Source organism: Asterias amurensis, chromosome 12 (genome assembly GCF_032118995.1).
Source record: "Asterias amurensis chromosome 12, ASM3211899v1".
Taxonomy (NCBI): domain Eukaryota; kingdom Metazoa; phylum Echinodermata; class Asteroidea; order Forcipulatida; family Asteriidae; genus Asterias; species Asterias amurensis.
The window spans coordinates 16,534,386-16,559,364 of record NC_092659.1 but is presented as its reverse complement, the minus strand read 5'-3'; the positions used below and the strand labels follow the sequence as shown (position 1 = coordinate 16,559,364).

The window sequence follows — 24,979 nt, the reverse complement described above, 5'->3', positions numbered from 1 at the left end:
ACATTAAATTTGTCTTCCCTGTGTAAAGGAGACTATACAATACATACAAGAAAGGCATAGCAACAATAGACAACAAGAATAACATTACAATTTACAGATATCTACAAATATAGAGATAACAATTAAAATAGATAAAAATTAAATAATAAAAAAAATTACTCAAAACAGAGAGAAACACTTAAATGTAAAACAGGTAAAGAGAAGGCTAGACTGACGTAAACACGTTTCCCGGAAACAGAAAGGTTCAGTTAGCCAATACTTGCAAATTGCATGCCCTTATACGCAAATCACGGCCGATAAGAAGTAAAATATCTGGAAATAATTGGGTTCAGATTCTTTTTTTTCTCATCTGGTCCTTTTAAAAAAACTTCTGGTCCAGAAATATATGTAGCTTCAAGCCCTGTGGTTTTGTGTTATTTCCTCCAAACTCGGGCCCTGCAATAGACCGTGTTAGTCTCAAGTAAGGAAACAATATCGCCCACCTACTGTAATTGTTCGCGTACCAGCGCAGTTAACCATCTTTACGAGAAGTCCATTGTTGGTGCTCTCTACAGGGGCCCGATCCTATAAACATAGCTTAGTAATTACATCAGGGAGTTGTAGTAGTCACAGTAAAAGATTTGCTGCTGTAATAATTTCCTCTTCTCGACAAGAAAGGAGGGCGTACCGTATCGAGTGGATGTCGTGTGTTCCATTTGTTGATGTCGGGACAGGAAGTCGACTGACTGCGCCCTGTGATTGATTTACTTTTGACGCGATGTTTCATTTCCACGTGTGGGCAATGATTGCTGGCCTCTTGGAGTGTAAAGAGACATTTCGGCGTTGGTTTATGGAAGAGGGTTCGTTAGAAATACAATTTTGTAATGATAGATTTGTCAACCACCGGTTCTTTTCAGAGCCAACACTACACATGGTGCTAGCGTAAACCTCACCTAAATATACTCCCATCATGCAAAGTTTCAAATCCTACTGGTGATAGAGTCCTCTTGAAACTTGGGACAAAATTACAAGTCTCTAAGTAATTTTGTTTTATACACTTTCAGAGAAACAAGGTCGTTGTGTTGTTTTCTACTTGGTGTTTATCTTGGTTTTAAAGACACTTGACACTATTGGTAATTGTCAAAGACCAGTATTCTCACTTGCTCTATCTCAATTTATGCATAAAATAACAAACCTGTGAAAATTTGAGCTGAATCGGTTATTGAAGTTGCGAGATAATAATGAAAGAAAAAAAAAACACCCTTGTCGCACCATGATCACACGAAATTGTGTGCTTTCAGATGCTTGATTTTGAGACCTCAAATTCTAAATATGAGGTCTCAAATTCAAAATTACTTCTTTCTCGAAAACTATGTCACTTCAGAGGGACCTGTTTCTCACAATATTTTATACTATCAACAGCTCCCCATTACTCGTGACCAAGTAAGGTTTTATGCTAATAATTATTTTGAGTAATTACCAATAGTGTCCACTGCCTTTAAGCGAACTGGAGCACCCATATGGCTTTCTCTTGAAGATTTTTATGGAAAAAAAAGAAGGAAGAAGAAAAACAGTTTTGTTTTGCGCCAGTCAAAGGTCAAATTTAGTGCCATTTTGATTAAACATCATCAAAATTCAGGATTGAACTATAAACTTCAGTCCTGGAATTAAACTGAGGCCATGGCTTCTGTTGCCCCCGGTCTTGGCCTTGGTGCCCCTTCAAAAGTTTCTCATAGACTTAAATTAAAGGTTTTCTAATAGAAGCGCCCTGTGCAAAATGAAAATTTCCTTGCCCCCCTCAAAGATGAAATTCAAGGCCTGAAAATTATCAGCGTAAAAATGTATTGAACAAAAACTAGCATTTTTTATTATTTTTTTACAATAAATTGCACTTCAAAGGTGGCATTGTACGGCTTTGTAATATTCCAGTTGTGTTGAATTGTTTAGTGCGAGACTGTCATGACACAGTCTGGATACACTGATGATTGATTACTGGGGCCAATATCAAGGGAATGCAATACACCGATGACGAGAGGGTTTACGCTAAAGAAACTACGCACACTGCGACAGCAATGGACCGGCTAACTTTGTATCACTATGCACCGAGGAACACTGATGCATTATTGAATAGGGCCCTGAAGGAGTTCTTATTCCACAGGGGGGTTGTTTGTGGAGTGTCGTTTATACACGAAACGGCGGAGAGAAAACGTAAGAGTGATGCCCTCCCTTCTTTACCTGACTGCATTATATGTGATCCATGCATAAAATGCAAACTGCACAATCTGCAAGTATGAGGATATAAGGGGATGCTTGGATGGGTGTGAAATGCCTGTTTAAAGGGTTTTGATACCTTCTGTAGATTAAGTTGTTTTTTGGCCATGACATGAATCCCTACTCACTGTGAATGAAGATGTATGTAATATAATTAAGTTTCAGCTTCATTAGTCGTCAAGTTTTTGAGAGAGAGATAAAAAAAAAAAAAATCACAGAGCGATGATTTCAAGAGAGTTTCGTAAATACCAGTACTGGTAATTACTTTTTTTTTTTTTTTTTTTTTTGGGGGTCTCCTGAGACGAAACATTGTTTTACTCATTTTCTCAAAAATTACAGTACCTCGGCAAGTAATGGTTTAAAGGGAAGCTTTCTACCATCATTATCTTCAAGCTGTGTAAGTTTGTTTTTGTGTCGAACAAAAAAGTAGCTAAACCCTTTAATGAACGTGGGCCATTTCGTGTCAGTACCCTCACACGTCAATATCTATCAGGGAGATGAGGTGCTTTTTAAGCCAAAAATTCAGGAAGGGTCTGAGGCACTTTGTGAAGTAGTATACAAATAATGAATATTTATGAGTGTAATGGTGAGAATATTTTTGTAGGTTCTGGAGTGGAATGGAGTGGAGAGGTCCATCTTTCAACGATTACAAATGTTCCCCAACTGTATGAGTTTTACTTATATAGAAAGGTTTGTGGTAACACCATGTACTGACTATCTCTGATGAGTTGGGGTGGTTCTGAAAAGAACCGTTGGTTTCAACTCAACGTTTCGACGATCAGAGCATACTGATCGAAACGTCGAGTTGAAACCAACAGTTCTTTTCAGAACCACCCCAACTCATTAGAGATAGTCATTACATGGTGTTACCGCAAACCTTTTTATATCGTATTTCCACCATGCAAAGTTTCGAGTTTTACTTAGGCGATTCTGTTTTCTCAAATACTTTAGTTTATGAGGCACTCTAGATGTTGTCCAAAAATAGTGAATATTAATGGAACGGTGAGAATACTTTCGCTTTGTGTAATGTTCTGGAGTTATCTGAGGATTTCTACGTGTAGGTTCGTCTGGAAATCGTGTGAACTTCTGTGGCGCGGTGAGGAGTGAATGACGCTATGTTGCGCAAGTGCTAAAAATAGCGGTTGAATAAGTTTTGACAAGTCTCTGCAAACATACACTACCATCTTCATCAAATTTTTGCTATGTCCTCTTTCTTTGAGCTGTGTACACTTTGTGCCTGCAGAAATACATAAGACATAAAAAAAAAATATTACATTATCGAACGAAAAAGAAGAAATTACATTGCTCGCACAAGTTTCAAAAGCACCACAAATATCAAAAAGTAACTAACAAAAGTGCAGACCCGGTGTCTCTTTCCTTAACATGTGATATCATGAGTAACATTGTCTAGGTCGTCGAGAACGGTTGTAGGGATATTTTGATTAAGTTTTGAATGACTGACTTCCCGCTCCAGGACTGCATTCCCATGCCCACGATTACAAGTTCACAATCAGACCTTGTGGCAGCTGCGTTGGGCTAACAATGGAAATGTGGATTACGACGGCTTGCAGAAACGGAAATGGGACAATGTTTTGTTATTTCTGAGAAATCTTCATGTGGATGTACTCTGTACGTTTGTTGGTAAACTAAACAGTGAGTCGATATGTCTCAGTGAACGTGAGAGTGTTTTGTCGGCCTGAGGCAGGGACTGAGGCTTGAGTCAGATTTTTTGGAGTGACTTGCAGTTGAACACTGCAGAATTGATTTGATGGTGATTTGATTTAAGACTAAAATGGTGTACTCTTTTTGGTATAAAGACACCAAATAAACAACATGTAAATATTGAATAACTCTTTGCAGATCTTGTATTCGACAAACTCAAAGCACTCTTGATTCATCATTTACACAGTGATTGTTTAATGATAAATATATAAATATTACATTAAGATAACTGCTACATGTACATCAGTAGTTTTCAAACTGTTTTTCATAAAATGGACAGGAAAAATTTGTTTGCTGTGGCTGTGCACACTTTTCGTTCATTCATTTTTGTGGCATTAAAAGGTAAACAATTTGTTAAAAATTACACGGATAAAAACATAAAAAAGCAACACCACAGTGAAGGGGTACATACATACATTCTTACAACGATGACAATAAATAGGAATTATAAATACACATGCAAATAATCTGGGATTTTAGTCACAAAGTGATAACTCTAATCGCCAATATACCAAACCTGGACGCCGGTGAATTATGAGGGACCTTTATGTTAATGCGTCTCTCCCCATTAAAGTGTGCATTTCATCCTGATGAGGCATCACTCCTGATTGATGCTTTTATGAAGGGAGAGATTACAAATTAGCGAGAGCTAGAAGTGCCTGGCGAAACATGGGGCACCAGCGCCCTGGTTTCCCTCTAGAGTCTGTCGTAGTTGACTGATGAGTGGTTGACGCGCCGTGTCTTTATGCCCTACGGTTATTATCACAGATCGCAGGGAACACTAAACTGCCATACAGCTTCCGGGATCCCTGCGAGCAGTGTGGGCTGACTTAAGATATTTAACAAAATATATACACACTTTAGGATGCTGTGAAAACAGCCCCTCATCCTTCCCTTGTGTATGATGTCACACGAGCTAAACAGTGCCCTCGCTGGGGTCAAAGGAAGACCTATCATTGGTTGAGAGTTGTGCACAGTGGGTAGATTCTATGATTGACCTTGTGTGGTGTTTGCAAGATTCCTGAGCAGTGTGGACTGACTTAAGATTTTTAACAAAATACATATACACATAAGCGTGCTGTAGAAACAGACCCCCACCCCTCTTGTGTATGACATCGCGAGAGCTAACAGTGCCCTCGCTGGGGTCAAAGTTTTGCGCAGCACATACGTGTAGCTTCCGTTGTTATAGACATAACATGCTGTAAAAACAGACGCGACCGTCCCCCTCTTGTGTATGATGTCACAAGAGCTAATACATGTAGTACCCTCGCTGGTGTCAAAGGAGAACCTAATGTACCTTAGAAGTGTGGGCTGACTTTAGATTTTTAACAAAATATATATCCATATAAACCACAAGGGAAACTGACTGGGAAAATTTGTAAATGATTTTTGGGGTTGAACAAAGAATTGACTAGAGTGGGATTCGAACCAACGACCTCCGGATTAACGTGCCGGCGCTCTACCAACTGAGCTATCTAGCCCTATATTGGCGGTGTCCCTATTTTGTCAATATCTTTGTTCTGACTGGCACCCCCGAACAAAGATATTGACAAAATAGGGACACTGCAATATAGGGCTAGATAGCTCAGTTGGTAGAGCGCCGGCACGTTAATCCGGAGGTCGTTGGTTCGAATCCCACTCTAGTCAATTCTTTGTTCAACCCCAATAATCAAAATATATATCCATAACATAAACGTGCTGTAAACCCCCCCCCCCCCTTGTGTATGACATCATGAGAGCTACATGTAATAGTGCCCTCACTGGGGTCAAAAGAAGACCTCTCGATGACTGAGAAGTGCGCGCAGTGCGTAGCTTTAATTGTTCTACACATAGCATGCTGTGAAAAACAGATGTTGAAACCTCCGACATAGATACACAAATAGTTTTGTCGTGCAAAATGTATTTAGGTCAACCTTAAGGGAAGAACAGACGGGATGATCCGGCGTTGCTCGATTTAGACACTAGCCCGGAGGTTCAACACTAGTCGAGAAGTGCTGTAGGCCAAGTCAAAACTTGCTTGCTTCTACAGCAGCTTGGGGGCGGGGGAAGCTAATCAGTTAATAAGCACCCAGCAATGTTTATATCTCATGAAAACAATCGCAGTACGCAGGGATTGAATTTTGGAGGGAAAAATCCACAAGACCGCAGGGCGTGTAGCCTCAAAATGTTTACTGGACCAGATTTTTTCTCACAAGTCTGGAATCAAAATGAGAAACAAACTACCTGACACAATTTCACAATATTTATTTAATGACAGTGGACACTATTGGTAACTACTCAAAACAATTATTAGCACAAAACCATACTTGGTGACGAGTAATGGGGAGAGGTTGATGGTATAAAACATTGTGAGAAACAGCTCCCTCTGAAGTGACATAGTTTTCGAGAAAGAAGTAATTTTCCACGAATTTGATTTCGGGACCTCAGATTTAGAATTTGAGGTCTCAAAATCAACCATCTAAAAAATGCACACAACTTCGTGTGACAAGGGTGTTTTTTCTTTTATTATTATCTCGCAACTTCGATGACCGATTGAGCTCAGATTTTTACAGGTTTGTTATTTTATGCATATGTTGAGATATACCAAGTAAGAAGATTGGTCTTTGACAATTAGGAATAGTGTCCAGTGTCTTTAACTGTTTTTATTTGAACTAGTGAAGCACTAGGACATGAGTAAGAAAGATTTCATTTGTCCTTATGGGTATTAAAGGGACATTACAGAATTGATTTTGATAACAAAACAGGTGCGGGTAGTGTAATCATTTTTTTTGTAATCCACCACAATATAAACTGACGAACCTGTAGCAGTTTGAGAACGATTAGCCATCTGGGTCACGAGAGAATAGTGAAAAACAGATTACACATTTTGCATGGCATTGATTATAAAAAAATAAAATGAACAAAACACTCACTGAGCGATAAACCCCGACTGCGAAATAAGACTTATTATTTCTCATCAAATATGAGACTTCAGAGAGAAGTATTTAAAGGGATGTTTTCTACTATCATCATCATTAGACCGTGTAAGTTTTGTGTAAATCTGTGAGCTTAGACGATTTTTTCCATACCACTTCTGTAGTGTTCCTTAGAGTATACTTCATTACTTAAAAGAATTAAAAGATACTTGTAGAGACTCAGGGTCAACATTTGTTCAAGATATTACACAGCGAGGTGTTATTCTTCATTAATATTCAAATATCAACCACAAGTTTCCCTTGTGCTTTATTATTTAGTTAAAAACCGCAACACCTCCAGGCTTGTGTTGAAAAAAATACTGAACGCGTGCCCTGCTGTTGGCTACATTTATGTTGGTTGATTATATTTACGTCTGAAGGGGGAGGGGGGGGGGTGGGGAGGTTCTTTATTGAGAAAAAGGAAAAACAAATTAACACAGTGTGGACTTATGTGCATACCGCCTGACTAATGTTATGAAACACATTCATCAGCTCCCACAATATTTGTAGTGTATGTATGGAAATTACGTTCGGATGTAGGAATACACACATGAGTGTCTCTGGTACACATTTATTATCACAACTTGTGTTGACATCTCTATGGCCACAAGCCGCTACACCGTAAACCTCGAAGGGAGACAGTATGTCAACATGCGGCGGAGCCGCCGCGCTAATTGAAAAACGGTAGCGTTTTAATTCATGCGTACATTTAAAGAGGGATAATTCATTTCCCTTAATCTCTTTGGATTCCCCGATGGGGGTTGCAAGGAGATTAGAAAAGGGCAAACCCAGGGACTGTTTCGCTTCTACTTTGTTTTGTAAATTCTCTCCTCAATCACTCTCTCATTTTGTTTATCTAGTATTAAGTATTGATGCAAGATAATCATCTTAGTTGTATATGTATCTTGTTGGAGAAGGAAAGTTTGTATAAGTATGTAGAAGCTGGATTTTGTTTTGTTTGTCCAATCTTAAAGGGAGTGGACACTATTGGTAATTACTCAAAATAATTATTAGCATAAAACGTTTCTTGGTGACGAGTTGATATTATAAAACATTGTGAGAAACGGCTCCCTCTGAAGTGCCATAGTTTTCGAGAAAGAAGTAATTTTCCACGAATTTGATTTCGAGACCTCAGATTTAGAACTTGAGGTCTCAAAATCAACCATCTAAACGCACACAACTTCGTGTGACAAGGGTGCTTTTTCTTTCATTATTATCTCGCAAGTTCGATGACAGATTGAGCTAAAATTTTCACAGGTTTGTTATTTTATGTTTATGTTGAGATACACCAACTGTGAAGGCTAGTCTTTGACAATTACCAATAGTGTCCACTGCCTTTAAAAATGGAATATTAGGCCATTCATGAATAGACTTTACAAGTCTCTGGTGTATTTAAAGATTTTGCATGTTTTGAGACCACTTTGGTCCCACGTACATTGCTTTACAGAAATGTTTACTTAGGTTTTTGGATATATATATTATAATGTATTTTTTAATATGATGAGTAGGGTAGATGGCCTTATAGCTTTCGATCCAAACCGGACCTTCTTCAGAGGCATAAAACAAGTACAAACAAATACATATCCATTTATAGAAAAAGAGAGAGGAAAGGGAAGGATCCAGAAAGAAGTGGGAAAAATACAGCCAATCAAAGTTTCTATTTCAGAAACAATTGGTGGCTATGAACCAATAGGAGTAAAGTGGTGAGGACAAAGGATGTTTATTATGAAAGGATGGATTTCTGGACCATAAAAGTGGTAAATGCATTGTTCAAAAACAATGCTGGGAAACATGAACGGTAGGAGTAGAGAGCGAGTTATATTATTTAATATTACATAAGTTTGAATTTTTAAATATACTTTTTAAAGATGAAATTGTTTTTGAGATATCAATGAAAATCTGGAGCGGTTATGTCCGCACAGGAAGAGTAATCCAAAATCAGAACAAACAATCTGAGAAATATATCGACAGTAACGAGTCTCAGATTCAAATTTTTGGAGATCAAAACTTATTGATTTAGCCGCTGTACGCCTGGACCCCAGCAGAGTCTTTTGCAAAAGGCTAAAACATGATATTAATTTCAAATCGTGGCTGGTAGTAAAAAACAGTCTGGTTCCTTTTTTGTACAATGAATATCATCATCCGATACTGTTGACTGGATACAGGGAACATGACTAAGATGGCGGCAGCATGGTTTATCTATGTGGTATTATTAGGTTCCAGTTCCTCCCCCTCACATTGATAATGCCTCAGTCTCAACTCCTAAAGTGGCCAGTTTATCTCGTAAATCAATTTGTACACACACATCAGCAGCTTAACCTTTCACTCATTTCTCCGTTGCCTCGTGGCCGAATATTCGTCATCCCATCTTTTTTTTCATGTCAAATCCTAGCGGAGTTTGTGAGCATTTCCCCCCCCCCCCCCACGTATTGGAAATTGCATTAGACTAATTAAACTGACTAGAATAGTGATTGCACATGATGTGTATGTGTCAGCGTATTCGGTTCATGTGTAGCCGTGCCACGGTGCTTGCTGTACACTCGTACGTAAGGAACATGGATGTACATATTTTGTTAACTTTGCTTGAGGCGCTACATCTATTTTTAATGTGGAGCTTGCGACACTGTGACAGCCGCAAGGCTGTTGTTGTGCTTAATTAAAGAGAGAACAGCTTTTGTTTGGGAAGAGTAAAATAATTTCAGTCCGCTTGTGTTCAATAATTACCATTCAATAAGCCATGTGTTCAGATTTGAATAATTTCTTGTACTAGGCATAATATTCTTCCTACTTAAAGGCAGTGGACACTATTGGTAGTTACTTAAAATAGTTGTGAGCATAAGAAACTTACTTGGTAACAAGCAATGGGGAGTTGTTGATGGTATAAAACATTTTGAGAAATGGCTCCCTCTGAACTAAAATGTTTGAATTTGATTTTCGAGACCTCAGCATTAGATTTTGAGGTCCCGAAATCAAGCATCTGAAAGCACACAACTTTGTTTTTTCTTCCATTATTATCTTGCAACTTTGACGACCAGTTGAGTTCAAATTTTCACAGAAATGTTATTTTGTCCATATGTTGAGATACACCTGGTGAGAAGACTGGTCTTTGACAATTACCAGTGTTTTTAAGTCTGATTTCCAATTTTTGTTGCCCTCGGGGGAAAAATAAGAAAAAATGTGAAAATAGCCTGAAAAGTATTTTAAAGCCTTTTCCGTGTACATGTAGGTCAGCCCAACAAAATACTCCTACTTTTTTTTCGAAGGACCAATACCATGCCTGCTTGATGACTTGCTAAGTTGCAAGGTACCACTTAAATTTGAATTCCTCAGACTACAATGTATAGAGACAGTCCTTCGGATGGGACGTAAAGCCGTTGGTCCCATGTGTTGTGTAACGCATGTAAAAGAACCCAGTGCACTGATCGCAAAGAGAAGGGGTTCGCCCCGGTGTTCCTGGCTGTGGCTGCTGTATGCGCCCTTGCACCTTGTAAACCATTGTAAGATGCTAACTAATTGGATCTCAGAGTTCATCACTGCAATAACCTATCTTTTTAAAAGTTGGTATATACTCAGCGCCTTGAGTGCGCTATATAAGACTTCAATATTATTATTATTATTATTATTATTATTATTAGTTGAAAATGGTTCAGGGTTGACGTACTCAATATTATGCACACAAACATGTTTGCTGCATACAGATGGTCAGAAGTGCAAGCTGACGAACTACATCACCTCGGACCAATCATACATTGTGTTTGTAGCACAGATATGGAAAGCTTAGTCACAGCACATTAATCTAATGATAAGATAAGACCAATTGTAAGACCAGTGCCTCGCTTTATCCTTGCCTATTGTATCCAATGAAATCATTGGGCCTGTGAGACCAGTGCCTGTCGACAAGTCTAGCTCCTGCGCTGTCATCTGAGTAAATCTAATGCATAATGATGCAGCTTTGATGACAGACGCTGTCTACACCTACATGTAAAAGCACACGATAGATACCCTAAGGAATGGCAGTATACCTGATTAGTCTTGTATAACCTGATGGTATTATTGTTGGGAGGTTATAAAAGTGATACCATGGTGCAGATGCTATTCGTTACTCATCGCTGTATCTCTTTCCAAAGGCGGGTGCCCAGAGATATATTCTCTCGTACTGCTCTCATACTTAAATGAGGCTCAAACATGTCAATCTCCTGCTTATTTATCTGAACTTGTTCATCATTATTCCCCTACTCGGACTTTACGATCATCTCAACATTCATTGCTTTCTGCTATTGGAGCATCTTCCATTTTTTTATGGCCACAGATCCTTTTCTTGAAGACATTTTGCCATGTCTTTATACATGCGTTCACTGTATGAACTCCAGTACTGCGAGATATTTTCCCTCGTATAGCTGTTAGGAGGTTATACATAATACGTGATACCATAGTGCAGATGCTGTTCGTTACTCATCACCGTATCTGTTTACAAAGGCTAGAGTGATGTGAGAAAATTTTCTCTCGTACTACTCTTATATACTCCCTATACATATTTTCCACCACCTTAAAGTTATCGTTGTAAGAGTTTTTTAGGATTTGAGGCACTGCATGGTGAGGTATCAATGTATATTTGGTTTGCGGTAACACCATGTGTGTATCTATGTGTGTGTCTGTCTCCTGACGATGACTAGAGCAAGCTAGTCCAAACGTTGAGACCAATTCAAATTGACTCCGCGGCAGTACAGTTTATTACGATCCTATAAGCTAAAGTAGTAGTCCAGTCTATTTTCTATACCATCCACCCTCGTAATAGTTAAAAAGCAGGACAGTTCTTTTCAGAACTGAGAAGTCTCCCGAACCTCCGATTATCTACTCCGCGGCAGTAGAATAAAGCAAGACAGTTCTTTAAGAACAAACTCTACCTGGCAAGTAGATACACACATGGTGTTACCGCAAACCAAATATACATTGTAAGAGTTTTGTCGTATCTTTTCATCAGTTCACTTAATCTATTCCAGTACTAGATTTGAACAAAGACAACTTTTCTGGAGTGGGACTTGAACCAATACCTTCAAGACTAACATACCGGTGCTCTACCAACTGTGCTATCCAGCCCTATGATAGCAGTCTCTCTATTTTGGTAGGCCAACTTATAGCTCAGTTGGTAGACTGATGGTATGTTAATCCGGAGGTTGATGGTTCACATCCCGCTCCAGTAAATTTTTCTTTGTTCAAACACAAAACTATTTATAAACTTCCATAGTTTGTTTTCCTTGTGGTTCATTACTACTGTGAGATTTGTTCTCTTGTACTGTTGCAGTTTGAACTTCCTTCCTGTAAATTGGTTTACTCCATCTAACAATCTATCGTAGTACAACAAAATTATGCTTACCAGAATAAGGTTACCAGCCAATGTACTCAATGTAGCATGTGCAGCTGTAACTGGTGTCCTGCTTTTCTTTTGCTTAGCAGAACAATTGTAAGCACCGTTTTGTGCTTTAGTGGCTCGATGAATTTAAAGCCTGCTCTGGAATTAAAAGCGGTGGCCTTTCTGTTGCTCCGGTGCCCCTTTGAAATATTCATGTTGACTTGAGCAGTTTTTTAAATGGAAGTCACCCATGTCAAAATGGTCTCACCCCTTCGAAGATGAAATTACAGACCTGCTTTAATGATGTCATTGGCATAGAGTGGATGATTGTATCAGTGATTGTGATTGGTCAATTGAGTAGTTGTATCTGATTATGATTGGTCATTAAGTGACCAATAGGAGCACAGCATGCCTGCTGTAAGTAGCTTTGATGTTGGGGAGTCCTTGTCAATATGAGTGTTTGGTTTAGCATGTGTGCTGGTTGGATGGCAGGAGAGGTATGTGTAACATTGATTCAAGAGATAGTGACCGCTGAAACCAAGTGACTTTACTGTGTGCGCTGCCAAATTTCACAAAGTTGTTAAGCAAATACTGTTGATTACAGGGCGCCAGTTGTGGCAGTGTGATTTATGTGGTATTTTTTGGCTGGTCACCGATTCATGCTTGGCAAGATTATTTTGTACAAAAATGCTTAGCAAGATTATTTAGTTCAAACTTGGCTCAGGTGGATTAGCGCTTTGACTGTACTGTTAGGAAACGGCCATGTTGTAAGCTAGCATCATACTGTATGATACATGTACATGTAGGTTGCTGTGAGGGTTGGCCCATCGAAGTGAACTCAACTGTTGAGTGGCACCATGTAGACCTTCCTCAGAGCTGAGGCCAAATTCATAGAGCTGCTTAAGCAGAAAATACTGCTTAACCATTTTCTGCTCAGCAGGAATGAGCAGGATACCAGTCACAAGTTGTACTTGTGAGATGGTACTAGTTTTGTCTTGTTCTGGTAAGCTTTGTTTTGTTGTGCTTAGCTGCTTTTTGTGCTTAAGAAGGTCTATGAAAGTGGGCCCTGCTGGGATGTCATTGATGTATCAAGATCTTTGCAGATACGGTTTACTGCTTGATCCCTCTGTTGTAATGAGAGAATCATAATGACTTAATCCCGTTCTTTTCTTTTGTGTTTTTTTAACCTTAGGCGTTACTGCAAGCTCACGACGTCGTTGCCCATGAAGTGTACAGCGATGCAGCAATCCGAGTAACTCCGCCTCCGACGTCGCCTTTCCTTAACGGACGAGAAGAAATGCAGTCTCCAAACGGTGACATCGAACCGATGGACTCGGTCACCCGAGTCCGACTGGTGCAGTTTCAGAAGAACTCTGATGAACCTCTGGTAAGTTTCTTGGGTTTCCCAGGGTGGATTTCACGTAGAGTTAAGACTAGTCTTATCTCGAGTTAGGACTAGCCTTAAATTTGTATAAGGTAATTACGGTCCAAATTATACACATACAAACCTACCTATTACAAACCAAATAATAGTATAATTTTGTCCACCATATCTCAGAATTGCTTATTGTGTTTTGGTAAAAAAAAATTTGCTATTTGTCGTGAGGAAGCTTGTAGGCAATTGATTTGCAAAATTGTGTGTGAAAGTTTGACATGTCTCAAATACTCAGTTGTTGTCTTAGGAAAGTTAAAATCTGCATGGGAATGGAAAAGGAGTAATGCATAGAAATGCTAGCGCAATTCCAGTAACTGTTTTGCACCACATTTACACATTCCAGCTTATATCGCTTACTAACTTTGGCAGAAATTCATAGAGGCTTAAGTCCTTTTAAGTCATTAGCTAGCTGTAACGAAATGTTAGAGCTCTGTGCTACACTTTTCTGGTTATACACCCTGGATGTTAATATTATTGAGCGGAGCCTCCACGCCTTGCGCATAATATACTTTCTGTGAAGTGGCCCACAAGACTAGTCACAACTTCGCATTTTACTTGCCTCTGGGAAGTTTTCAGTAGTCCACATTGTCAGCATGTATTGTCATCAAACTGGCTTTTTGATTAATGATAGCGATCGCAGGCGGGGCCCAATTTTACAGAGCTACCTGAGCAGAAAATATTGCTTAGCAATTGTCTGCTTAGCAGGAATGAGCAGGATACCAGTTACAAATTGTACATGGTATTTTAGCTGGTAACCTTATTCTTGTAAGCATAAGTTTGTTGTGCTCAGCTTCTTTTTGTGCTTACTCAGCTATGAAATTGGGCCCAGGTTATTTGTTAAATAAAGTTACATTCACACACTCAAAGTCAGAAGCCTTTCAACCTGTAACTGCCATATGTAGCAAGGTGTCGCGCCTTCAAGTTTGGAAGTGGCGCTGCAGTTGTCCTCTGGTTAGAGGCACTTTTATGAGGAAAATGTAAGATTGTTTTTGAACTTTTCAAAGGGGCACCACAGCAATAGCACAGGGCAGCCCAGCAATTGCTGAGGTGACTCTAGCTTCAATCACAGCCTAGTGCAGGCCTAGAGCTTCATCTTTTAGAGGGCAAGGCCATTTTCATATTGCAAAGGGCTCTTCCATTGGGAGATCTTAAAGTCTATGGGGAACTGTTGAAGGGGCACCAAGGCCAAGACCGGGGCAATGGAGACTGTGACCTCCGTGGCCTCCATTTTCATTCCAGGCCTGCTCGGAGTAAAAAAGTATCCTTTGCAAATATTAAGACAAGATTATTTCGTGTGATAAGTTTCTATTTTCCCCCTGCAGTCATGCGATGTTCGTCCGAAACCCTATTTATATTGTAATGATTTAATTAAAGAGACGGCGTGATTGACCGAGATCGTGAGTGCACTCGAGCGTGTCTTGAATCGTGCCGTGCAAGAATGCAGAGTGGGTGTATTTGATACATGAGCAAAGTGTCAAGACGGGACGCCGGAATTAATTTGATTAAGAAGCGGAGATCATATGTCAGGGAACTTGGGGCACTTCGTTCCTTTTTCAGACGAGGGGTGTTTGACACCGACAGTTGGAGTCTTGTTCGTGTTTTTCTTTTTCTTTTTTTCCTTCCCTCGTTTTGTCCCCCTTTCTTCCTTGAAGTGAAATAGATAGTGTGTGGGTTTGCCGGTGTTTAAGTGCATCACATCCTATTGTCCCTGTGGATATTGTTATATCAAAGAGCAAGGAGGTGTTAAATCGCACTGTTTGCCGCGGCACAGTGGCGTAACCTGACATTTCATTTTTATTTGGGGTGGGGTAGGGGCAAAGATGTAAATTTTGTATTTATTTTTTTTGAGTTTTTAAATATTTTTGTAATTATTATTTTTGGGGGTGCTGCTATTGAAAATGTACAGTTTCATTTGTGCATTTTTTTAAACGAATTGTGTGGTGGTTAGGTGAGGAAAAGGGTGGCTCTCCTGCTCGTTTCCTGGTTGTGCAATCTGCACTTGCTATCCTACCATTCTCTGCTTACAGAGTTTATGCAGAATCATTTCTCGACTTGCCGCTTTTGAAGTTGACCAATCCTCATTTTCTTTGTTTATCACGGTAGTTTTTTTGCTGCAGTTACTGATACAAGTATTGCGCTTTCAGGAAGTGTCTCAAAATTGGTCGAGATCAGATATTGGTATGGACTCTGTTTCATGTATGTGCTTATCGCAGAATTCTGCGCTCATATTAAAGGCAGTGGACACTATTGGTTATTACTCAAAATAACTAATAGCATAAAACCTAACTTGGTAACGAGTAAAGGGGAGCTGTTGATAGTATAAAACATTGTGAGAAACGGCTCCCTATGAAGTAATGCTGTTTCCAAGAAAGAAGTATTTTTCCACGATTTTGATTTCGAGACCTCAGAATTAGATTTTGAGGTCCCGAAATCAAGCATCTGAAAGCACACAACTTCGTGTGGCAAGGGTGTTTTTTCTTCTATTATTATCTCGCTACTTCGATGACCAATTGAGTTCAAATTTCCACAGTTATTGTTTTTTTATATGCATATTGAGATACAGCAAGTGAGAAGACTGGTCTTTGACAATTACCAATAGTGTCCAGTGTCTTTAAGCATGACATTGTTCCTTATTTCAGGATTTTCTCAAAAATCTAAAATTTTCTTGAGCCATCAACTTTTCAAAGGAATAAAGAAACAGTCCACATTGTGTCCAAACCTGTAGTTTGTTTATCTCCTGAATCGTAGTGGCTGGTAGGGTCCGAGTCTAGAGTAAGGGGGATCCAGACCCGCAAACCATTTCCAGGAATGTTCACACCCATCCAATCTCATCCCTTGAGAGTGTGTATCTGTCTCATCTGATATTGAAGACAGAACTTCCTGAATCCTCGAGACCGAAGAGAAGAGTTGAATGAACTTGGGAGTTGCGCTGCGCTTGAGAATGCCCGTGAGGTGTGGAATGTGGTGTGTCATGTGGGCTGTTGATTAAATCACTTCGTTAATTGAAGGTCAATAGATTGTTAATGAGTGGAGATTGCTGCTCATCATGGTGCACTCAAGGTTGGATTACATCTCAACGATAACAGCCGTTGTAAAAAGGAGAAGCTCTAGTAATTTGATTTTACCCTTACACTGATGTATTAAGCAATATATACTTAGTACTTTCCCTGAGTTCTGAGGGAAAAAAAATCCACAGGCTAGGCCTGATACTTTACGGAGGCGATTGCCTCCATGCCTATTGGTCTTGGTGCCCTTAAAATGCTACAGTAGAAATTTACGATGTCCTCATAGGGTGCCCTTTACCAGTGAGGTATAGGATAAGCCTCAATAGTGTCCAGTGTCTTTAAGCATGACATTGTTCCTTATTTCAGGATTTTCTCAAAGTCTAAAATCTTCTTGAGCCGTCAACTTTCCAAAGGAATAAAGAAATAGTCCACATTGTGTCTAAACCTGTAGTTTTGTCACTGCCTAGGTTATTTATAACAAAATTTAGATGCACTAGTGTTACAGGCTTTGAAATAAGTCATAGCACCCATAGCAATAGAGCGATCCATTAAGCTCCGCCCCATTGCGTATTGACCAATCACAACGCAACGAAGGTCCAACACTAACGTCCGACATGCGTGCGCGTATGCTTGGCGCGCGCGGCAGAGTTGTGCAGAAAGGCATTGGAGAAACCCCATGTTCTTGCTCACACGTGCGTCGTGGGCGGAGCCTACTGGATCGGTCTATTGTCTTGGTGCCCTGTGCTTTTGTCGTTGTGCCCTCTGCTTAGTTCCAATGCAAATTTAAATTCCTCATAGAAGTGCTTTGGTACGCTCCTTAGGACTATTACTATATCATGGATTCTGTTCATGCTTGGCTTATTCCGATTGCTGCAATGTAATTTATCAGCAATTGGTGATGGCGGGGCGGGTGTTTGGAGGCGGGGCAGTTCCTTCAGATGATATTTTCTCAGTTCCGACAGTAACTCTGCCGCCTATAATTTGTCCCCTTTCGAGTGTAATGTGAATGGGTTTCTATTAACCTAATTCTCTACGCCTGCTTTTTTTTTTTTCTGGAGTGTGTAGCCCGCATCGCAAGTGGCCTTTTGTGCATTGTGTGGGGAGACTTTTGAAATTAAATAACAAATTTCAGATGGAAATAAATCTCTGCGGGATCGATACTGGTATGTAATTTATAATCAATTAAATTTCACGTCTATTAAAATTGATTTCCACTACCTAACTACAGTGTACAAACAAATAGTATAAAGGGAGTCCACCCCGGTGTTCATGGTTTGATTGGCAGCATATTAAAAATAATAATAATATTGAAGTCTTATAAAGCGCTCACAGACCGTATCTACCAACAAGGGCCCAATTTCATAGCGCTGCTAAGCACAACAATTTTCTAAGCATGAAATTTCTTCCTTGATAAAAACAGGATTACCAACCAAATTTTCAATTGTTGCATATTGCTTGTTACTGGTATTTAGCTGTTGTTTGCTTATCCTGAAAATCACATGGAAATTTTGATGGTAATCTTGTTTTTATCAAGGAAAAAATTTCATGCTTAGCAAATTTTTGTGCTTAGCAGCGCTATGAAATATGAAATTGGGCCCATGTACTCAAGGCGCTTATTTTTATACATTGCGCAACAGCAACTTGTAAACCATTACATTGTGCTAAGTAAAGGAATAGGTCTCATATTTCAAAAACGTTCCTCGGCATGCCTTGCAGGAAAAAAATTTGTGTGGGATAAAGGGCTATGTTTCTGAACTGCTTCAAGTTTACGCTCCATCAAGGAATACTCGATCAAGTTCCATGCTTCTCCTCATTGAACCCAAGTCTCGACACTCATGGGGTGACAGGTCTTTTTCTTCAGCTGTGCCACGCATCTGGAACTCTCTACCACTTGTTTTTGGTTTTACTGCGCCTTGAACACCCAGCACCGTGGATATGTTGATCATAAATCAGTTTTATTATTTTTTGTCGTTAATATCTGACCCAAAAATGTGACAGTACAGGCAGAACAAATAAAAGCGTGACTTATGGTGGAAATGTCTTGAAAAACATCACAATAATAAAACAAAAAAGAAACCTGGGCCCTAGTTTCATCAAGCCTGTAAGCGTAAAAACTCGTTAAGCACAAAAAAAAACTAACTTAATAGCAACTGGTTACCAGCTGAAATTCCATAAAGTTTACAATGAGGCAGTAATTTCAGCTGAACAGCTTTGTGAAATTGGGCACAGAATGTTTTGCTACAACAATAAACAGTAGACGAACAAAAATCGGTGAGCTTTCATATCGGAATCCTAATCTTGTTTGCTTTTATTTACTTTTTAAATAACAATTACCGATTCTTTAGGCCGACTGTAAAGTACTTTTGAAAGGGTAAACTGATGAGCCGGTCTTAAGGTACACGTTGGGCCTAACGAGATCTCGTGAGTTGGCGCTAATAAACCAGGAAAGTGGATTTCATCTTGTTATTTTCAGAAAGAAAGTCAGGAAGGTAATGAAGGAATACGAGGGAGCCTCGATGTCTGCCGGTGGTACGCCAAGATTTATGTGATTAGGGACAGGTCAATTTCACACACACTTTAACGTGGGCGCAGTTTGCTCGTCTCGTCGTGATCATATCTAATTTATCACAACAGGCACCGGGTCAATCAAGAAATCCGGCAATTTATCATTGAGATGTTTAGTGCTGATTGTAGTTCTGGGATTTGGCTTTAACTCGGTTAAAGTCGTGAGGTGGTGGGGTGGGAATGACTTTTACGGAATCGTTTTGAGAAACGTTCTTATCTGTGAAAAAGTATAGCGTTTATTTCCCCCTGTTGCTTTCCGAGATGTTTAGTGCAGATCTTGATTCTGGGATTTGGCTTCAACCCGGTTAAAGTCGTGAGGTGGTGTGTTTGGCAATGAATTTTACAGAATTGTTTTGAGAAATATTTGTCTTGGGGTGAAACACCAAGTATTTTTTATCATGATTCTTTTGAACTCCTTGTCTGGTGCAAGTTTTCCTCAATCCTACAATCTAGACTATTTTAAGAAGAATATCAACTCCTACCTTCAGCTCCCACGAGTTTTTTTCATCTTTCAAATATGTAGCTCAAAATGTTTATTGGACCCAATTTATTTTAGGAGCCCAGAATTTTAATAAGAATAAAATATGTAACATTTGAACAGACCTTAAAAAAGAAGATTAGTCTCATTTGTTTTATGGGGTATTTTTCTTTAATACTTAGAATTGCAAGATACTTATATGGCTGAAAGTCAATATTTAATTTGAGGACCGTCGAATTTGTCCAGTTGTGAGTTTACGGACTTGATGCTAAAATCACTGTCCTCGGGCAATGTAAATTTCAATCTCTGTTGCTGTGAAATGAAGAGGTGGGGGGGGGGGGTAATGAATATACCTTTCCAAACACCATCGATGGTCTTATACCTTAACGTTCAGTGGACAAACTAGAAGTAATGTGACATTTCATCACTGGTCATGCGTAAGTCCTTTTACTTTGCCACGCATTACCTTCGTTGGGTCCTAATGGAAGAAGCCGGAGGTCGGGTCCAAAAGGATTTGCATGTGTACAAACAGTTGTACTGAGTCATATACAAAGCATCTGTACATTTATGTCATCGGAGAGGTACAATAAGTGACTGCATCAGTCAGAGTTGTGCTCTACTTAACGTCGGATTCAGGGGGAATAAAATGTGTGGTTATTACGCTACAGTTCTCATGCATTTAGAGATATGTGATTAGACTTGTTATAGGAACTAGACTCCAAATTCTATTAACCTTAATTCACTGTTTTCCTCGCAATTTTTTTTTCATTTGCCAATTTCAGTATGCTTAATACTGTATGCTACAGTCACTAAGTGACGGATATGCATGCTATATCGAAGCCACTATTATTATTACTAATATTAATACTTATTACGCATCCTTGGTGTCATTACCAGAAATATAAAATAGTAATTCATTTTATCAAGTGAACGATCAAATTACCCGGGCACATAACTCTCTTGTTGTAGATTGCTCCTGGATAAGTTCTCGAGAGTCCGGGTTATACAGTCCAGGTTTTTTCCCCCTATGGCTTTATTACACTGTTGTGTGTTTGTGTTGTATGTGTTAGAGTTTGTGACCTGTGAAATTATGTATATGGAAATAAGGTTAATCAGGCAACCAATGAGAGCAAGGCTTGGTTAACAAGGTTGACCAATGAGGATTGGTCTTGCAAATGCATGCCTCGAAATAACCGACGGCACTCACAGCAATTGCCACGTGCTTTTGCTGTGGTGTTCTTTGCAAGCTCCAATACAAATTTAACTTTTCCTTTTAGAAGTGCCCTTATCAGAGGAAAATTGCTGTGCCCCTTCAAGGTCTGCAAATGAGTGGCTAAAAGTTTGCAGGAATGTATTTATTTTCACTTTGTCAAAGGTTACTTTGGCAGGAACTTTTTAATAATAATTGTGTGTTTTTTGTTCTCTTTTACAGGGAATCACACTAAAGATGAATGACGACCGTCGCTGTATAGTAGCGCGTATCATGCACGGAGGTATGATCCACAGACAAGCCACGTTACACGTCGGCGACGAGATCCGAGAAATCAATAATGTGTCCGTTGCTAACCAGACGGTGGAGAACCTTCAGAGAATGCTGAGGGAACTACGAGGGAGCATCACGTTTAAGATTGTCCCCAGCTACAGGAATGCACCCCAGCCTTGTGAGGTAGGTTCTACACCCATCACACTGTTCTATTTCCTGTGGTTGCCCTCGTGAAATGTCTGCCGGCCTTTTCACACTTTGGTCGCTTTACCCCAGGTCTGCTCCCATTCTGCCACGGCAAATGGGTATAACCCCGGGGAATAGCCACCCCTGCTCTGGAGTAGGGGGTAAGCAGTGCAACTGGAACCCCAAGGAAAAGGGGCGTAGGCGGGGACAGCCTGAAAGTTGGCCGGGGTAACCCTTGGGGTAAACAAAATTCCAGGGCCTCCCCAGGGCTGCATTCACGAATTGTTCTGATTTTTCTGGTTTACCACAGATTTATGTTCGAGCACAGTTTGAGTACGATCCAGGACAAGATGACCTGATTCCTTGTCAACAAGCCGGCATGAGCTTCAGGTGTGGGGACATTCTACAGATTATTAGCAAAGACGATCACAACTGGTGGCAGGCGCGTAAAGAAGGAGAGCCGCTCAATGGAACAGCTGGACTGATCCCATCACCAGAACTTCAAGAATGGTGAGGTTTATTCTTATGTTGACCCTTACCCTCACTCTTAAGCCCGGCTCATACTTCCTGCAAATGCAATTGCAAATGCGATTCAAATTTTGACGTCACATCCCGGTTTTGCTGCGAATGCTTCGCAGGAGTTGAGCACATTTCTACAAATGCAAAGTATTCGTTTGCAGGAAGTGTGAACCGGACCTTACCCTAACCTTCACTTACCCTAACCCTAATCCTTACCCTAACGGTAATCTTCATCCTTACCCTAACCCTCATCCTTACCCTAACCCTTACCCCCATCCTTACCCTTATCCTAAACCCTAACCCGAACCTTACCCTAACCCAAACCCTCACACTAACCCAAATCCTTACCCTTACCCTACCTCTAACCCTAACCCCAATCCTTACCATGACCTTAACCCTCAGTATTGCTCTTGCCCTAACCGTCATCCTTGCCATAAAGGTAATCCTCATCCCAACCCTAACCCTAACCCTCATCTTTACCCTTATCCTCACCCTAACCCTCACCCTAACCCTAACCCTAACCCTAACACTAACCCTGTGAATGGAATAGCTAGACTGATCCCATCACCATTACTTCAAGAATGTTGGAATCACAATGTTTGCATAATGATTGCTTTCAACTGTTTGTCGGGGCACACTTGCCTTACATCCTTGAGCCAGGTATACAGACATACTACCCTCAAATAATGACTTTGTTTTTTCTATTCCAGGAGAGTTGCTTGTCTAGCCATCGAGAGAGCCAAGAAAGAGCAGCAAGCGTCTTGTACGTGGTTCGGTCGACGGAAGAAACAGTATCGAGACAAGTATCTTGCCAAACACAATGCAGGTTTGTGCATACCATAAGCTGTTTTTTTTGCTTAGTCCTGCATACCAGTCTTATGATCACCCCCCCTCCAGGTACTTAACCTTCCCCACTCTTGAGAACCACTAGGAAAGCCTGTGTGTATAGTTTGCCAGAGACTTAAGTGTACCTTCCTCCCGTTTCCATAACTGACTCCCTCCAACTCGAGCAGACTCATCACTGCGCAGTAGTTGTATGTAGTCCAAAGTTCGCTGCAGAACAGAGTGCTACAAAAAGAGTGCATTCCCTTACCTAGTTCCGCTGCTAAACAGTATTCCAAACCAATCAGAGCATCTGTTGAAAATGTTTTCCCTCCTCTCTGTTTTCAATTTGTCTGTGTCAGCATGCCTTTGATGCTTCATGTTTCATTTGTTTACTGATCTGCATTCTTGTATTTGATTTTGTATTTGCTGGTTGTTAGTCTGTTTTTCATCATTATTTTTTAAGATTTTGCAATTTGGCCTTTGGCCAAGATGGAATGTTTCCCAATAAACCGATTCAAATAAAACAAAATAAGTTTTTTGTATTTTCAGTATTTGATCAACTTGATCTGGTCACATATGAAGAAGTGGTTCGCTTGCCTGCATTCATGAGGAAAACGCTGGTACTTCTTGGTAAGTCAATTTGTACAATTTTTATTGGTCTTCAAAGTGTTTAAAATGACAAAATTCTAGTCCAGTGCGAATTTGTGACTGATTCAGATTCGCCAAGCTGCCTCTCTTCAGATTCTCAAGGGACTTTTAAAGACACTGGACGCTATTGGTAATTGTCAAAGACCAGTTTTCTCACTTAGTGTATCTCTATATGCCTAAAATAACAAACCTGTGAAAATTTGAGCTCAATCGGTCGTCGAAGTTGTGAGATAATAATGATTGAAAAAATACCCTTGTTGCACAAAAACGTGTGCTTTCAGATGCTTGATTTCGCGTCCTCAAATTCTAAATCTGAGGTCTCAAAATCAAATTCATGGAAAATTACTTCCTTCTCGAAAACTACGCTACTTCAGAGGGAGCCGTTTCTCACAATGTTTTATACTATCAACCTCTCCCCATTACTTGTTACCAAGTAAGGTTTTATGCTGATAGTTATTTTGAGTAATTACCAATAGTGTCCACTGCCTTTAAAGACGTATTTGTTTGAATCTTTATTTTTGTAGCAATTTGCTTTATATAAGTCATTATATAAATGTCTTGTATTATTAATATTACACATGTATGTTAATTTTATTTCTCTGTCTTTTGCCACTAGGAGCACATGGTGTTGGGAGAAGACACATCAAGAACACATTAATAACCAGTCATCCAGATAAATACGCCTACCCTATTCCACGTAAGTAAAGGTTTATACATATCATGTATTCAAACTCGCCTGTGGTTGTGATCTGTGTATTGTCACTAAGCCTTGGCTAGTATTGGAATTTACTACTCAACTAGTCGTGCCTCAAATAGTCGCGACTTCGTCAGTAGTTAGCAGTTAGTCTACAGTTGTGCCACCATACAAAATTACTTTCTTCTGAAATTGGAGACTTTCCAACACTAGGTGGCAGCAGACTTACCAGGTAAATTTCCATTGTTTACGTAGTTCTGAACATGCGCATAATCTGAGAACAATGGATTTACCCAGTAAGTCTGCTGCCCTCTATCGTCCCAGAAAGTCTCCCTTTGGATGTCAGTTCATATTTTAATGTGTGTACTGGTGAACCCTGAATCTTTCCTATTTTTTTTGTGGTAAACTTGCTTCTGTTTTTAACTTATTTTCAGCTATCTTCACCTTAATATATTTGCCTGTTTTGCTTTTCACTGCAGAATGTATGGTGTGGTGTAATCTTTACTGCGTTTACATGAATATTTGTCTTTGTTTATTTCATATTTATATTTGCATGTACCTTATTATGTGTTTTGCATTTTGTAACTTGTCTCTTTCCTTTTTCTCCTTCTTCAAAAACATTCTTTAAAACCTGAGTTTTTATCACTTTTATATTGAATGCTTACTTCTCTAATGTTTTGACTGATTTTTATATGTATTTCTCAATAACTTGTGTATTTTTTTAATTGTACAACACTTTGCAATATCTGTATGACATTGAAATTGCTATTATTATGATTAACCCATGACTTTTTTGTTTGTACATGTATATACTCTCATTTTTCTTGTTATGATTCATTGCTTTTCTTTATTGCTCTGTATTTTA

The 24,979-nt window shown here is 39.6% G+C and overlaps 1 protein-coding gene across 1 annotated transcript in view; it reads left to right on the top strand.

The window, feature by feature from the left end:
- LOC139944779 (peripheral plasma membrane protein CASK-like) overlaps nt 1–24,979 on the top strand; it is a 135,137-nt gene that overhangs the window by 102,702 nt on the left and 7,456 nt on the right. The window contains 6 exon segments of the mRNA XM_071941886.1: nt 13,469–13,663; nt 21,192–21,425; nt 21,739–21,938; nt 22,658–22,773; nt 23,322–23,402; nt 24,037–24,117. Coding sequence (XP_071797987.1) covers nt 13,469–13,663; nt 21,192–21,425; nt 21,739–21,938; nt 22,658–22,773; nt 23,322–23,402; nt 24,037–24,117 — 907 coding nt within the window.